Source organism: Citrus clementina, unplaced genomic scaffold (genome assembly GCF_000493195.1).
Source record: "Citrus clementina cultivar Clemenules unplaced genomic scaffold, Citrus_clementina_v1.0 scaffold_9, whole genome shotgun sequence".
Classification (NCBI taxonomy): Eukaryota; Viridiplantae; Streptophyta; class Magnoliopsida; order Sapindales; family Rutaceae; genus Citrus; species Citrus x clementina.
Genome location: NW_006261964.1, coordinates 22,468,153 through 22,483,908, shown reverse-complemented (window position 1 = coordinate 22,483,908; position 15,756 = coordinate 22,468,153). Strand labels below are relative to the sequence as shown.

At 34.1% G+C, this 15,756-nt stretch overlaps 2 protein-coding genes and 1 non-coding gene across 3 annotated transcripts; 2 read left to right on the top strand and 1 right to left on the bottom strand.

Moving 5' to 3' along the window:
* Nucleotides 1-413: 413 nt before the first annotated feature.
* On the top strand, nt 414-522 carry LOC112101645. Its single transcript, XR_002907665.1, has one exon. It is a non-coding gene; the product is annotated as a small nucleolar RNA R71 (small nucleolar RNA).
* Nucleotides 523-11,201: 10,679 nt separating this feature from the next.
* LOC112099919 lies at nt 11,202-11,687 on the bottom strand. The gene has a single exon (XM_024187449.1). It carries the CDS (start codon nt 11,685-11,687, stop codon nt 11,202-11,204), a length of 486 nt encoding a protein of 161 aa, XP_024043217.1.
* A 2,838-nt stretch (nt 11,688-14,525) lies between these two features.
* LOC112099916 lies at nt 14,526-14,951 on the top strand. The gene has a single exon (XM_024187445.1). The coding sequence runs from the start codon at nt 14,526-14,528 to the stop codon at nt 14,949-14,951; it is 426 nt and encodes a 141-aa protein (XP_024043213.1).
* The last annotated feature ends 805 nt before the right edge of the window (nt 14,952-15,756 follow it).

Below are 15,756 nucleotides of genomic sequence, written 5' to 3'. Positions count from 1 at the left end.
GCTTGATCATTTAGACATTCTTTAAGTGCAGGCAAAGTGGGACACTCTTGAGTGAAATGATCATTCGAATTACATATGTTACATGCAATTTCTTGAACAGATTTTACTTAATCACTCTTTTTATGCTCCAAAGCTTCAACTTTCCTAACAAGGGATGCAAATTTTGCTTGTAAATCATGATCTTCCCTAAGGTTATGGATTCCTCCACTAGATGGAGATGATTGTTGCTTATTTGTCAATTCAAAAGTTCCAACAGTATCCCAATGTTGTGCATTTTCAGCTAATTGGTCAAGGTAATCTAGTCATCTTCAGGATTTTTATCCCTAAATTCACCATTACACATCATTTCAACAACCTGTCTACTTTGGGGTATTAAGCCCTCGTAGAAGCAAGTGACCAATTGCCAAGTTTCAAAACCATGATGTGGACATATGTTAAGCAATTCTTTAAACCTATCCCAACATTGGTATAATGTTTCTCCATTTTTTTGAGTGAAAGAAGTGATTTGCCTTTTAAAAGAATTTGTTCTATGAGGTGGAAAGAATTTTTTCAAAAACTGTTCTTGCATGTTATTCCAAGTTCTTACTGATCCAGATCTAAGGTTTTGTAGCCAAGTTTTAGCTTTATCTTTTAATGAAAAAGGAAAAAGCTTTAATCTAATTATGTTCATGCTACAATTTTGGTCTGTGTATGTATTATAAACTTCCTCAAAATCTCTTAGATGCAAGTACAGATTCTCAGATTCTAAACCATGAAATGTTGGTAAAAGTTGGATAATACCTGGTTTAAAGTTGAATCGAGATGCTTCTTGAGGAAATACTATACACGACGGTGCTCCGGTTCTGGTTGGATTCATGTAGTCTCTCAGAGTTCTTGGTTGATTTTGATCATGCCCATGTTGAGATTGTTGTCTCCCTGATCAATTTAAAGGTTAAGTTCGCCCAAAACGTTTTCGCCTTGATTCTCATCCATGATTGGTGGTGGAGATTGAGATCTACGAATTAACCTGCCATTCGAAAATCGAGACCAACGTCTCATGCAATGGTTATGTTATAAAGATAATATTTACACAAATTGATAACAAAATAAAATAAAAAATAAATAAGCAAATAATATAAGTATACAAAAGAAAATTAAATAACAATTTTAGTGGTTGAACCCACCAATTAAGTATAAAATAAATGCAAAATAATAATAGAAAAAAAATGGTGGTTGAACCCACCAATTAAAAAAAATATAAAATTAAATAAATACTGAAAATTAAATAACTGAAAATTAAAGTTAAGAGTTAGTAGTTAGTTTGGTGGTTAAACCCACCAATAAAGCAAAAATAAATAAATAAATACGAAATAAAATAAATGCAGAAAATTAAATAACTGAAATTAAAAAAAAATTAGGAGTTAACAGTTAGTAAGTTAAGAGTTAGTAATTAGAGTTAGTGGTTAAAGTTAGTTTGGTCCAAAATAAGTCCAAATATGTTCAAAATATGTCCAAGTCTTGATTATTTTGAGGAATTTCGTTTAGAGATTTTATTACAAATTATTTTTAATTTTATGGCCAAACTATAATTTTTAGAAGTTTAGAATTGAGCCTTTTGGGATGAAAGTGAAACGGTTGAAAGATGTTGGGGGCCGAACGTAATTACAAGAAGATTGGGCTAGAAACGAGAATTGTTGGGGTGAAATGAGAATTATGAAAGATACAGGGTCAAAAGAGAATTTAAGAAAAAGAAAAGGGAGCAAACAAAAATTTACACAAAGCGAAAAATAAAAAAACCGGAAAAATAAAGCAAAATAAAAACTTTTCCCCGGTAACGACGCCAAAAACTTGACACAACTTAAAAGTAATTTTTAACTCCCAAGTATAAGAGTGTCTTGTTGTATTATAACTCGGTGAGTCCGAGGTCGATCCACAGAGAAAAGATTTAATCAGTTTATTTTATTTTAACTAAAAATTGAAATTAAAACTTAAATATAAACAACTTAATTTAAATGAAACTATGAAATTGAACTAGTTAGGGTTATGGATCCACTCTTAGAAGTAAATAAAACTTAATAAATTCTTTTTGCTAATTTTTTTAGATTTATTACCCAAAAGATTAATTATACAAATTATTATTATTTTCCCTTTAATTTTATGATGGATTCAGTATTTACTGTGTCAAAATTTAATTTGTCTACAATAAGTTAAAATACCATTTCACCATGCCTTATATTAAGATCTTAAGAATTTATTGTGCCAAATTCATTTGTTTGTCTACAATAAATCAAAATTTCAAAATATAAAACATGTATAAAATTAAATAGAAAATAATTTAATTTATAAAATTAAAAATAGAATTTGATTAAATCATATTTATTTCCTAAGAGTTTCACCTTCCCCTAACTAATATTATTTAGTTAAGCATAATTAAAATAAAAAGTAGTAAAATTGAATTACTTGTAATTAAAAGTAATAAAAACAACTAAAATTAGAAATAAAACTAATTTTATTTATCAAAATAATTATACAAAATATTAAAAACACACCTGGAAATCAAGATTACAAGGAGATGGAGAGAATTTGATAAGAAGAGAGTTGTAGAGAGATGATTAAAACATAAAAATGAGGCCTTATTTATAGAAAAATAAATTCATAATCCAGTGCTTTGTGGTTCATCATAGGCTTCATGCATGTGCTCCTCACAACCCTTAGATCAAGATCCAATGGTTGGTCAAACTTCAAAAGTCAACATCACACATGGCATTATTTGACTCGTCCGATTTACCGAAAGAACGGTTGAGATTTGGCGGGTTAATGGATGAATCGGGTCGACCCGAATACAAAGATTCGGATCCTTCAACTTGCTTCACCAACCATTGTCATGTGGCACAATCATGGCCATTGAATCATGAAGGGTTGAGATTTGGTCAAGATTGCTAGCTATCCCATGCACTCATATCTATTGTAAGCTCATTTCATCATCCAATCAGTGTTCGGTCAACAGGAAAAGTCAACTTTTTTTACACAAGCCAAATTTTAAGTTGATCTTGACTGATCTTAAGGTTTTCGGACCTCCGGAATCCAAATTTGACATCCGTTTATCTGTTTGGAGCCTCGAAGTACGTGAAATTAATATTTTTCCTAATAAATACATAAAAATACACAAAATTAAATATATTTTAAACATAATTAATAATTCATAATATATTACATAAACACAAATATAAATTATAACATAAGTATAAAATAACATATTATCGCTTGATAATTAAACAATTTTTAATACTAATCACCAATCAATAGTGTATAAGAATTTTAGTCCAACAGGATCATGACACCTCATCAGTCAATGCCACATCATCGATCAATGCCACATCATAGATCCATCTATGTGAACAGTGTCGTGAACAGTAACGTAGACAGTACCGTACATGTGAACAGTACTATTTTTCTTTTTATGCTCCTCCTAAGGTTTTCGACGGTCCTGAGTTCAAAAGTGATGTCCGTTTTGCCGTCTGATCTCTCGTTCATTGTGAAATAACCATAATACCTCTAAAATATATAAAATACTTAATTAAAATAAAACACACGTAATTAAATCACAAGAAACATAAATACATAAAAGTAAGGGTGTTAGTAAGACTTGAAATGTAAAATGACGATTTTCTCCTTTATAAATATACATTTTCTAACACTCAACACACCCCCCAACAAGCTTATTGCTAGTCCCTAGCAAATAAAGCAAAAACAAAATTCAAGTACAAAATAATTTTTTTTTAACAATCATGTTTATTTAATCAGACTAATGATAATAATAAAATCAAAGTATAAGCATTATCTCCAGTCTAAAGAAACATCACACCCACATCAACCATCCACATGAATCAGCCCAATAGACTTTGTCACAGCTACTTTCAAGAATGACATGTTAAACCTCAAAATCTCACTGGAAATAGTGACACTCTCACAAAGAAATTGAACCCAATAAAAATAGTCACTCCAATGAATGGTAATTGAGAGAAAACAATAAAGAAGTGATATCACATGCTCTCACCAAGATGAAAGAAATATGCCATCAGCTTAAAAATAATACGATCTCAAGTCAAATAAAAATGCTAGTCAACCCAATTTATTTATTTATTTTATATATCACTACATCTTTTTAGCCCATATAACTAGCGTCTACTTCAGACTATAGTTCCCTAAAATCAAAAAGGACTTTTATTAGGACTTAACGTAGGCTAGGGACATGGCTAACAAAGGAGGGGAAATAAGGAAAACAAAATGTATGTTTGAGAAAAATGTAGAGATTTCTTTTTTTGGAAGTTGCAAGGTAGATTTCACCTATTATTGTTATTTTTATTTTTGAAACAACATTTTTTTTTGCTTTTGTTTGGCATAACTTCACTAAAAAAAATAATTATTTACATTTTCTCAAACATAAATAGGTGATGTAACTTGTAAGATATCAGGTAATACTCCAAATCGGGGTGGGTCAAGATGATAAGTTTGACAAAAAAAATATTTTTTTTTAAAGGCTCAAAAGGGTTAACTATGGATATTTCATAAAAGGGATGACTAGAAAGGCTCAAACGGATCAAAGATGGCCTTTCCATAGTCTTTTAGAGCTCTAAATAATCTTCCATATCTACTAGTTATATGGGCCTCCAAATGTAGCAACACACATTTTTCTTTTTTTTTTTTATTTTATAATTTTTTTTAAGGGTTAACTCAAAAGAAATCTAGAGATCATGTTGTATAAAGAATGAGCAAAAGGGTTACTCTCCAAGAAAAATGATAGGCTCAAAAACTCACTTGATACTTATTATGACATGTTCATTCATTCAAGCAACTCATATTTGTCTCCGACATCAACATGTAGAGTAGCAAACATAGCGTGACCTCACTTAAGACCAAAGATAATACAAATACTAATATTTGTAATTAATCATGTCATCCAATGTTAAAACAAATTACACAATTTTTTTTCAAACAAAATCCTACCTCCAAACCTATTCTAAACATGAAAGGAAAAAATGCATGCAGAAATGTGAAAATGATGTAGAAAAACTAATTAAAAAAGTTACACTTAAAATGATAGAAAAAGAAAACATTTTTTTTTGTTTAATTAAGAAGATGCGTTTCTAGAGGCACTACACTCCATATTCCGCCATCTTTGACTCAAAAATTTAAAAATGTATATTTATAAAGGAGAAATTAAAAAGAGGAAGAAAAATGAATATCAAAACTTAATAAAGAAAAAGAAAATATCTGAATTTTATTTTATTTTATTTTCAAACGATGAAGATGCATTTTTAGAGTCACTACACTCCATATTCAGCCATCTTCAACATAAAAAGATAGCAACAGTTAGTTTTTATAACAAAAAATCAGTAAAAACTTAACCAAGATTCCACAATTGTCGACTATTCCCTCCTTCCAACCAGAACGAAACATTGTCGTTAATGTTTTAAAGGAAAGAAGTAGAGTTTAGAAGATATCACCTAGGTGGTGCAACACAGAAGAAAATATTTACAAGCGGAGAGTTAAATCTAATTTGTATTTCTTACTGCGGCTACTGTTACCATCATTATTCGGACGCTCCAACACAAAGGTCCATGGATCTGGCTCCGGTTTATAAGCTTGTAACATATCAAGTAGCTCATTAGCAGTGTGAGCACAAATAAAAAGCTTTTTCGCCTTGGAATGAATGAAATAGTTTTTTATTGCATGGTTAAGAAATGCGATAAAGTCACCATAAAAGTTATTGACATTTAACAAACCGATGAGTTTCTGGTGAATGTTCAGATGGGCCTAAGATGCTAATGTGATAAGTGCCTCTAGAGTTGCAAGATCTCTTGGTATGAAAATAAAAGAATTAGCATGATTAAGCATTTCAGTTATTCTTTCTTACATACCTGAGATGATTAACTCTTCTCCAGTCGGTGAGTCAGACAAACTGCCCAAAGGTTTTAGGGCTCTTGGGATGATGCCTAACACTTGGCTTCCTCTGACAAAAGCAGCTTCTGAGACCAATTTTGATAACCCTCGGTTACCTCCTCCATACACCAAGTGTAATTTTCTCTCTGCTATGCTTCGACCAAGATCTATGGCTGCCTTAACAAACTCTTTATGTTTGTCATAATTAAATCCAGAAAGCACACAAATGTTCTTGAATTATCTATTGGTAGTAGCTGCTATTGGGATACTTCTCGAAAACAATTTGTAAGTACTTGACAAAAAATCATATTTAAGAATCTTGGTGACAGTGGGTCACAACTGTGTATGAGGTGGCATGTCAGTGTCAAATAACACGTAAAGCACATGGCTCGAGAGTTAAAAAGCAAACAGTAAAAAAATGATAAAATAAAATTATTAAAGACAATAATGCAAATGATAAAACAACAATGAAATAAAATAACAGTGAAGTAAAAAGATATTTACAGGTAGTTGCAACTGTGGCTCACATCTTCCTCTGGTTTTACGTCCAGAAATGGCTTGAACGCCTTCTATGGGTTGAGGATAGGCTTCCCATCCAGTTTTCTTATAAACTGGCAAATATGGTTGTTTATAGTCAGATTCCTGAGACTATATCGTGTATGCTCTTTCTGGAATAATGGCCATCACTGGAGAATCGCTTCTTGCACATATCCACTGGGATGCGTTTCAAGAGACAAAATGATATCATCCAATGACTCCTTATTCAAGCCATCCTTAATGAATTGAATCTTATCTTCCCTGTTATCAGACATCATTCCTAAAGAACATGAGTTTTTATTGCATCTCATTCTGGCACATTTATGACAAGCAACAGAAATTCTTCGAGCTCTTCATTTTCTTGCATAATTTCATTTACCACAACCAGGCATGTATGCAATAAATTTTGGAGGCAACTCATCTGCCAATCGTACTTTAGCCTTGATTAACCAACGGATGTCAGCAGGTATGTTATTCCTCATGAGCAATCGCATGCGTTCGGACCGAGCTTTATAGATTGTAAGGAGGGCATTATGAGGAAGTGAAGGGAATCGATTGTGAAGCTTTGCTAGAATCTCGTTTCTGTCCATACTTTCGCCTCAGAATATCAGTTATTATGAGAAACTGAAGTAACCGACTTGATTGTCACGGAGTACCGTTATCTGCCACTTCACCGGGGTAACAAACTAAAGCATACAAACAGAAAAATAAATTAAAACACACAAAGAAAATTAAAATCGTCCTTTTATTGAATTTACCTTAAGCTCCAACTGGATGTTGTAGACACTTCTCTCAATGTCTCTGAGTTGGCTTTCTAAATTCTCAATATGTACGAAGTGTTAAGTAATAATGACATTCGACCATGCATGCAATGAATACAAAATAAATGGGAACAAAACAAATAAAAATAAAGAAGAATCAGAAATTACAGTACTAACCTTATTATGTTGTTAAAACCTTTCTACAAAAACACACTAAAAAAATACGTGAAATAAATTAATAAAATAAAAAAATTACAAAGAAAAATAACTTAAAAATTAAATTACAGAATTTTAAAGGAGAAAAAAAATTCTTACCTCTAAATGCAGATTCACTTTTTTTTAATAAGAAAAAAATACAAGAAAACAAATAAAAGAAATTATTCACAAAAATTAATTCTACGAATTAAAACAACTTACCTCCCCGACAACGGAGCCAAAAACTTATTGTGCAAATTTTATTGAACTCGCAAGTGCACGAATCTATTGTAGAATAGATTAATGGTGACGAGTGTCGATCCCACGAGGAGGTAAATTTTAATTATATGTAGAATTAATTTTGTATGAGGGTGGTTGGATTTGTGGTGAAAGTGATTTACATTATTCTAAAATTAGGATTGAAATAACGAGAAAAAATTGAAGAGAAATCTATTGAAATGACGTACTCGGGTATCTGGATCCGTATTAACATGCACCATGGGCTAAATATTCCTTATTAATGCCAATTAAATCATGAGGGGAGAATCCACACCTCATGAACCACACTCTAATCAATATGGTGCTAAGGGTTTATCGTGCCAAATAATAATAACCTTGTACTAGGGAGCCGGTGAAATCAGGGCGGTATCTAGACAAGATTATTATTATTTATCGATGAGAAGTCAAAACATCCACAAAAACCAGAAGGGAAAAGAAAGTAAATTTACCAATTAAAGACCATGACACATGTTGAGACATCACCTTCAATATCCAAGCTTGAAAGAAAATTAGCTACTCATAATTGAACTAGGGGCAAAATGAGAATTTATTAAAATACATAGAAAATACAAGATGGAGAAGGAATTACAGAAAATGGAGCCCAAAAATGGATTCAGAGATGCTAAATTAGGGGGGGCCCTTTTTATAGATACATTGAGTAAATCATGGCCATCATATTAAAAACAGTTTGGACGCTCAGGATTGCGCCACGTCATCAGTCAATAGTGTATAAGAATTTTAGTCCAACAGGATCGTGACACCTCATCAGTCAATGCCACATCATCAGTCAATGCCATGTCATCGATCTGTCTATGTGAACAGTGTTGTGAACAGTACCGTGCATGTGAACAGTGCCATTTTTCCTTTATACTCCTCCTAAGGTTTTCGACCGTCTTGAGTTCAAAAGTGATGTCCGTTTTGCCGTCTGATCTCTCATTCATTATGAAATGACCATAATGCCCCTAAAATATATAAAATACTTAATTAAAATAAAACACACGTAATTAAATCACCAGAAACTTAAATACATAAAAGTAAGGGTGTTAGCAAGACTTGAAATGTAAAATGACGCTTTTCTCCATCATAAATATACATTTTCTAACACTCAACACTAACCCTAAATAGTGCGTACAAATCAAAGTTTGAAATTATGAAAACACAATCGAAATCACGGTATAATGGATTCACAGAAGCGACGAGAAACAACATGCAAACAAGAAATTGGACCTGAGTAGTGGCTAAGAGGCTGGGATGGTAAAGAGATTGTTGTTGAAGAAGCGCTTGCTGCACTAGTGCTTGTTACTGCTGCTTCAACCTCTGGTACTGCATTTTCCTTCAGAATCGAAGGATTTGTAAACTGTTTGTTGAAGGATTTGTAAACTATTTGGTTCCTGAGAAAATTTCATTAAGGTTTCTTGAGAAAATGAAAGAAAATAAAAAAAATGAAGAAAATGAGAGTGATGAGAGGAGCAACATTTTATTTTCTAAGTGTGTATTCGTTTAACACTTAGAAAAAAAAAAGAAGAAAGAAAGTTTAAAGTACTCAAAACGGTACAGTTTTGTTAGCATTTTTTAAAAAAATTTTTAAAACAAACATTTTTTAAAAATAAAATAATATATAAAATTTGGGTTAAATATGGCCAAAGTAATTTTTCTATCACAATTTCTTAATAGATTAAATTTCTATCATAATTCTATCATAAGTTCGTGATAAATGATAATCCTATCATAAAGCCATCATAAATTCATGATAGAAAATATTTCTATCAGAAGACCATCAAGAAATCCGAATGTTTTTGTTTTAGAGCTACCTGATAGCCACTCTTCACTAAATACTGCCCTCTTTGATCATAATGCCAAATCAGCTTGTCATCATTTTTTTTCTTGGTAGAAGAATTTGCACAATTGCATCAACATCCTCCTTGCCAAATGGTCATATATTAATTCCTCCTTCCACTGGTAGTCTCCATTAATTAGCTCAACAACAAGAGTTTCTTTCGATAATCTCGAAGGAGTTGTTGGTTTGAAAGTTGTGGGTTTAAGAATCTAGCTGCTTTCAAAGACTTTCAGCTGCTGTCCATTACCTAATCTTTATCTACAGCCTTTTACCAACACTTTTCTTCCCCATATGATGCTTCTCCAAATGTAGAAAAGCTTTGATCCCAAATTAGCCTCTATAAAATTGAAGTACCTACAATACATGGCTTTCAATATTTTGGCCACCAAAGAATCAGGAGCTTGCATAATTCTCCAACCTTGTTTGGCAAAGAGGGCTTGGTTGAAGCATGACAGATCTTTGAAGCCCAAACCTCCTCTAATTTTTACTTGACTTATATTTTCCCACCTTGTCCAGTGAATGTTTCTTTTTTCCTCTGTTGAGCCCCACCAGAACTTAGCCATAACCCTCTGTAAATCATCGCATAACCCCAATGGGATTTTGAACACATTCATGGCATAAGTTGGGATAAATTGAGCCACAACTTTAATGAGTATCTCTTTTCTGCCGCTTGAAAAAAACGTGTGCTGCCAACTGGAAATCTTGCTTACCTTTAGCTTTATCTCATTAAATAAGCTCTTCGTCCTTCTCCCTATCATTGATGGTAGGCCAAGATACTTTTCATGCTTGGAAACAATCTTAAGCTAAAAATTTTGCTTTATATACTCCGGCTTTATACCACTGCTAAAAAACATTGATGATTTCTCCAGGTTGAAGATCTGTCCAGAGGCTCTCTCATAACATTCAAAGAGCTTTTTTAAGTTTGTGCAGTCTTCCACAGTAGCTCTAGTGAATATTTAACTATCATCAGCAAATAAAAAATGGGAAATAGATAGGTTTCTCCCAAACTGGAGGACATGAATAAGCTTTTGATGCTCCGCCTGTCTGATACGATTTGAGAATACTTCAGCACACATAATAAAAAGGTAAAGTGAGAGTAGAGAACCCTGTCTAAGCCCTCGTTGTGGATAAAGCAACCATTTTGCTACCCTATTAACAATGACAAAAAAAGAGACTATAGTGACACAATTCATATTTAACTCTACCCATCTACACGAAAACCCCATTCTCAACATAATGTGTTCAATAAAAGACCATTCCACTCTGTCATAGGCTTTACTGACATCTAATTTAAGAGCCACTAGCCCATGTTTTATTTTTTTGTTGTCTTATGCAAGCATTCATACCCTATAATAGTGTTATTCGAGAACAATCTGTTTGGGATGAAAGCACTTTGGGTTAGGGGTATAACATGATGAAGAATACTTTTCAGCCTATTTGCTATTGATTTAGCTACAATTATGTAGATGACATTGCATAAACTTATAGGTTTAAAATCTGTCACTTTCAAAGGTTTAGCTACCTTAGGAATCAGTGCAATATAAGTATAGTTTTTTGGGGCAATAGAGCCTCAATTATTTAAGATATGAAGACATGTTTTAATGACTCCATACCTGATCAAGTGCCAATGCTTTTGATAAAAGGTAGCTGGTAACAGTTGGAGTCAATTCTTATAAAGCATCCAAAATGCACTCTTTTATGGGGCTAGAGGTGGTGAACAAGTTTGTAAAATAATTGCAAAACTGCCTTTCCACTTCTTCTTCGTCTTCAACCCATACATTTTGCTGGTTCAGCACACCCCAAATCATATTCTTTTTCATTGGCGCTAAGGCTTTAGAATAGAAGAATTTAGTATTTCTATCCCCTTCTTTTAACCACTCTACTCTTGACCTCTGCCTCCAGTAAGTCTCCTCATCCATCAGTAAATTTTCAATTTGTTTCTCCGTATTTCTTATTTCATTTTTTGCTTCATACTGCACATGATTGAACTTTATTTCCACAAGCTTTCTTTTTAGCTGATTCACTTTTGCCATCATATTCCCGAATTGTTGTTTACTCCACCTCTGCAACTGTGCCTTGGAGCCGTTTCCAGCCTTTTTAAAACACTGCACATGGTTATTTCTCACCCAACCATCATGACTTCCCCACTCCTCCATCACAATACGTTTGCATTCATCATAAACACTCTACATGTCTTCGTAGTGCATGTGAGACCTGGTCCTTGGTTTGTATCTCATCTCCTATTTCTATCTTGCATTTCCAGCATTATGGGACTATGATCAGAACTTCAGGTGTCTAGGTTATAAGTCATTAGCTCAGTTAGACCAGTCTCCCAATCCTTAGACCCCAAGAATCTATCCAGCTTTTCTTCTATAAAATGGGGTCCGAACCTTTTGTTTGACCATGTGAAAGGGTACCCCCTACACTCTAAATCAATTAACTGATACTCCTCGACTACTTCCTTAAAATCTGCCACTATGTTTAGGTGCTTATCACTCCCCTTCATTTTTTCATTTAAGTTTAGAATTTCATTAAAATCTCCAAAGCAAATCAATGGGTAGAAGAACAAACCTGAAAGCCTTCTCATTAATGTCCATGTATGTCATTTTTTATTTACCTCTAGATGCCCATACACCCCTGTGCACCTCCACAACTTCCCGTTTGCACCTCTAACTAATCCATCAATATAGTGGTTGCTATAAGAAACTATCTCCAGCTCCACATCGTCATTCCACAATATTGCCAATCCACCCCCATGCCATTCCTATCTACAACCAAACAGTTATCGAAACCTAATTTTTTACCCATGTTCACCATTTGTCCAGACATCATTTTTGTTTCACAGAGGAAAAGAATTTGAAGCCTGTGTTTTTGGAGAATGTTTTTCAGTTCTTGAAATGTTCGGGTATTCCCCAGCCCCCGAACATTGTAGCTAATCATCTTCATTGCATCTGGTGGGGCTGGTCACCAGCCTCCGCCTATACATCTTTTGTTGCTGCATTTGAGACATCCACCACTTTCAACCACTTCCATGGCTATTAATTCCCAATTAAGTTTAAATTTTGCTGAGGGGGATTTTGTTGGGCTGGTTGCCGAGTCTTCTGTTAATAGACTAATCATATTGGCCTTTTTTTATCTGGGCTGCCCCATTTGGCCTCACTGCTCATGCTTTTGGAAATTGAGGGTCCAGCTTTGCTGCTTTGTTTTTTATTTAGTTCCCGGGCTTGGTTTTTCCATCTCGACCATTTGGGCCTTAACCTCTTTGATTCAATCTCGTTGTCTACTACTTCCTCCTCTGAGCTTTACAGGTTTGTGAGATGAGGATTGGGCTGATTCATTGCTTGGCCCACCACAATTTCCTTCCCCTTTTTAATTCCCTCCAAACTTTCATTTTCTATTAATTTCCCGCATGAATCTCTTGAATTCTCGTTGCTGCACTAGCTGCAGAGTTGTCAGCTACCACTTGCAGGTTGTGATCTTTAGTTTACAGCTTCCTCGATATCCCTCAATTGATTTCATTGACATTTCCCCTTTCTCATCCACGTGTTCCCCTCCCATTTATGTTATACTAGCTTTCGTGTTTTATTGGTTTTGCGGGAATTCGTTTTGTTGACCCGGGTGCGATTAAGGTGAACCTGGGTTTAGTATCTCTGTATTTTCTGAGACTGTTTCTCCCCCTTTCGATTTCTCTTGCTCCTTGCTCCCTTTCCCTTTATTTCTGCTTAGTTTGGTTCTGTCTGCCATGGAAATTACTTTTAGCCATGGCCCGAAAGGCAACTCTTCTTTTCTTTGGTTTTTGTATTATTTGCATTCTCAGAACTGATAGCCAATACACCCACAGCAAAAATAGAAGTCTGGTAGCTTTTTATATAACACTTGCATTAGAATTTCTTCTTCCCCTTCTTGTTTAAGAACAATAATCCTCTTTAATGGTTTTATGATGTCTACCGAGACTCAGAGAATGACGAATTCCCTAAAACACTCCCCTTGAGTATCTATTCCTATATCCTCCACTTTTCCTACTCTCGAGCCCAACTCTTGGATTGTACTAGTATCCATACACATCAGTGGCACATTGTGAATTTGGATCCAAAAGGAAGCATGAGAGAAAGATTATTTTTTGAGGCTACCAATACCACTTGGTTCTTGAAGCACAATTAAAGCTCTGTCAAAATGCCACGGTCCACTATTTAAGACTCTTTTTGTCAGCTTCTAGAGAGAACTTGAGCATGAAAATGTTGCTTCCTACACTTTCAATCTTTAAATTTTGTACTGTACGCCAGGCTTGGTATAGGGCCACTTTGAGTACTTCACGATTGACCCCTCATGTGAGGAAAATTTTGCCCACCAAATATCCAGCAATAGCTCGAAATCCTTTTTTTCTTAATTTTCCCCCCCTATGTTTTAAAAGCTTTGACACACAGTAAAACAGATCTCCTGCCAACTATAGAAACCAGATAAGAGAACATTTAAAACCGGGGAAAGATGAATAAAGTAACCCCACACACTCTTATTGAGTGATGTTTTAGAGTCCTACGGACCTAGGAACAGTTACCATTCGGCTTTCTCTCATGCAGAGAAAAAAGCTATGCCAAATATACAAAAACCAAATAGAGAGTATTGCTCATGCTCTTTTGGATTGCAAGATAGCAAGGAAAGTTTGGCAAAATTCCCCTTTTGGTAAGCCACTTCAAAGAGAAATGTCTTCAGATGTAATCAACATTATCTAATCTTTGCACCAGCAACAAAGGGAGTTAAATGGTGAATTAGTTGCTTTTCTTCTTTGGGTGATATGGAATGCCAGAAATAAAATGTTGTTTGAAGGAATCAATGAGGATGTAGTGAGGTTTGTAGCCAGAGCATTTTCTGTGGTTGATTCTATCAAAAGAATTAGAACACCAGAGTTGAATTTTTGTGCTGAGAAGACTACTACAAAACATCAGCAGTAGTGTCTGCCAAGAAATGGATGGGTGAAAATTAATGTAGATGCTGCAATGGATAAGGACAATATGTTAGTTGGGCTAGGACTTGTAATTAGAAACTCCAGAGGAGAAGTCACTACTACTGCTGTCAAAACTGAGAAAAATGATGGGAATGTGGAGAGGGCAGAAGCAAGTGCTGCTCTGTGGGGATTGCAGGTGGCTTTCAAGGCTGGAGCAGTCTCAGTGGACTTAGAGTCAGACTTGAAGGGTGTTATAGAGCTAATTAACAACAAGATGAGCACACTGACTAAAACTTTTTGGGTGATCTTCGACATTTTGGAAACCAAGAAGAGTTTTCAAAATTTCAAAGCTCAACATGTACCTAGAAGTTGTAATATTGTAGCTCACTCTATGGCCAAGTTATCCTTAAGGAAACTTGACTCATTTGTATGGTTGGATGAAATTCCAACTGATGTTATGTGTTTACTCACTTCTTGATCCAATTCGATTCAAATATAATTCAGATAAAATCGGATCGAGTCAAAAAATATGTTTTAATTTGGCTCAATCGGGTTCGGATTATATATGATTTGGATTGGGTTTGGGTCAAATCGGGTCGGGTAAAGTCGAATCAAATAGGATTCGAGTCAATTCGGATTCATGCAATTTTAAGCTGTTCTTTTAGCTATTTTTGAGCTTTTAGATTGCTTGTTGAGCTGTTTTCTTAATTGTAAATCTTTTTTTACCAATTTTCAACCAATCAAAAAAACCAAAAAAAAAAGAAACTACTATGAAACCAAATTAAAATGAAAACAAAGTCCAAACCTAATAAAAATTAAAATAAACACAAAGTCCAAACTTAATAGTCTCCATCCAAAGCACAATGTCCAAACATTAATTTTAAAACATAAAGTCATAATGTTTAAACATAATTAACACATAAAGTCATAAAGTTTAAACATAATTACCTACTTTCCAAAACATAAATCACAAAGTCCAAAACACAATAAAGTTTAAACATAAATACTAAATAAGCTTTTTCCACGGCTTCACCGGTCCTCATTTCGACAAGTCCCAACTTCAGCTTCTTGTACTTCACTTTGAAGCATTGATCCCCTAAAGAAGAATTGAAGAAATAATACACAATAACTACTTTCTTTAAGCCACATTGCAAATAAAGAAGGCACATCAAACCTAAGCACAAATAAATAATAATCCCAAGCTATCCGTTCGACCAACTTAAACGTATCTAACCAAAACAATTACAATGTTACAATTAGACTTAAAACTTAAAATTATAACA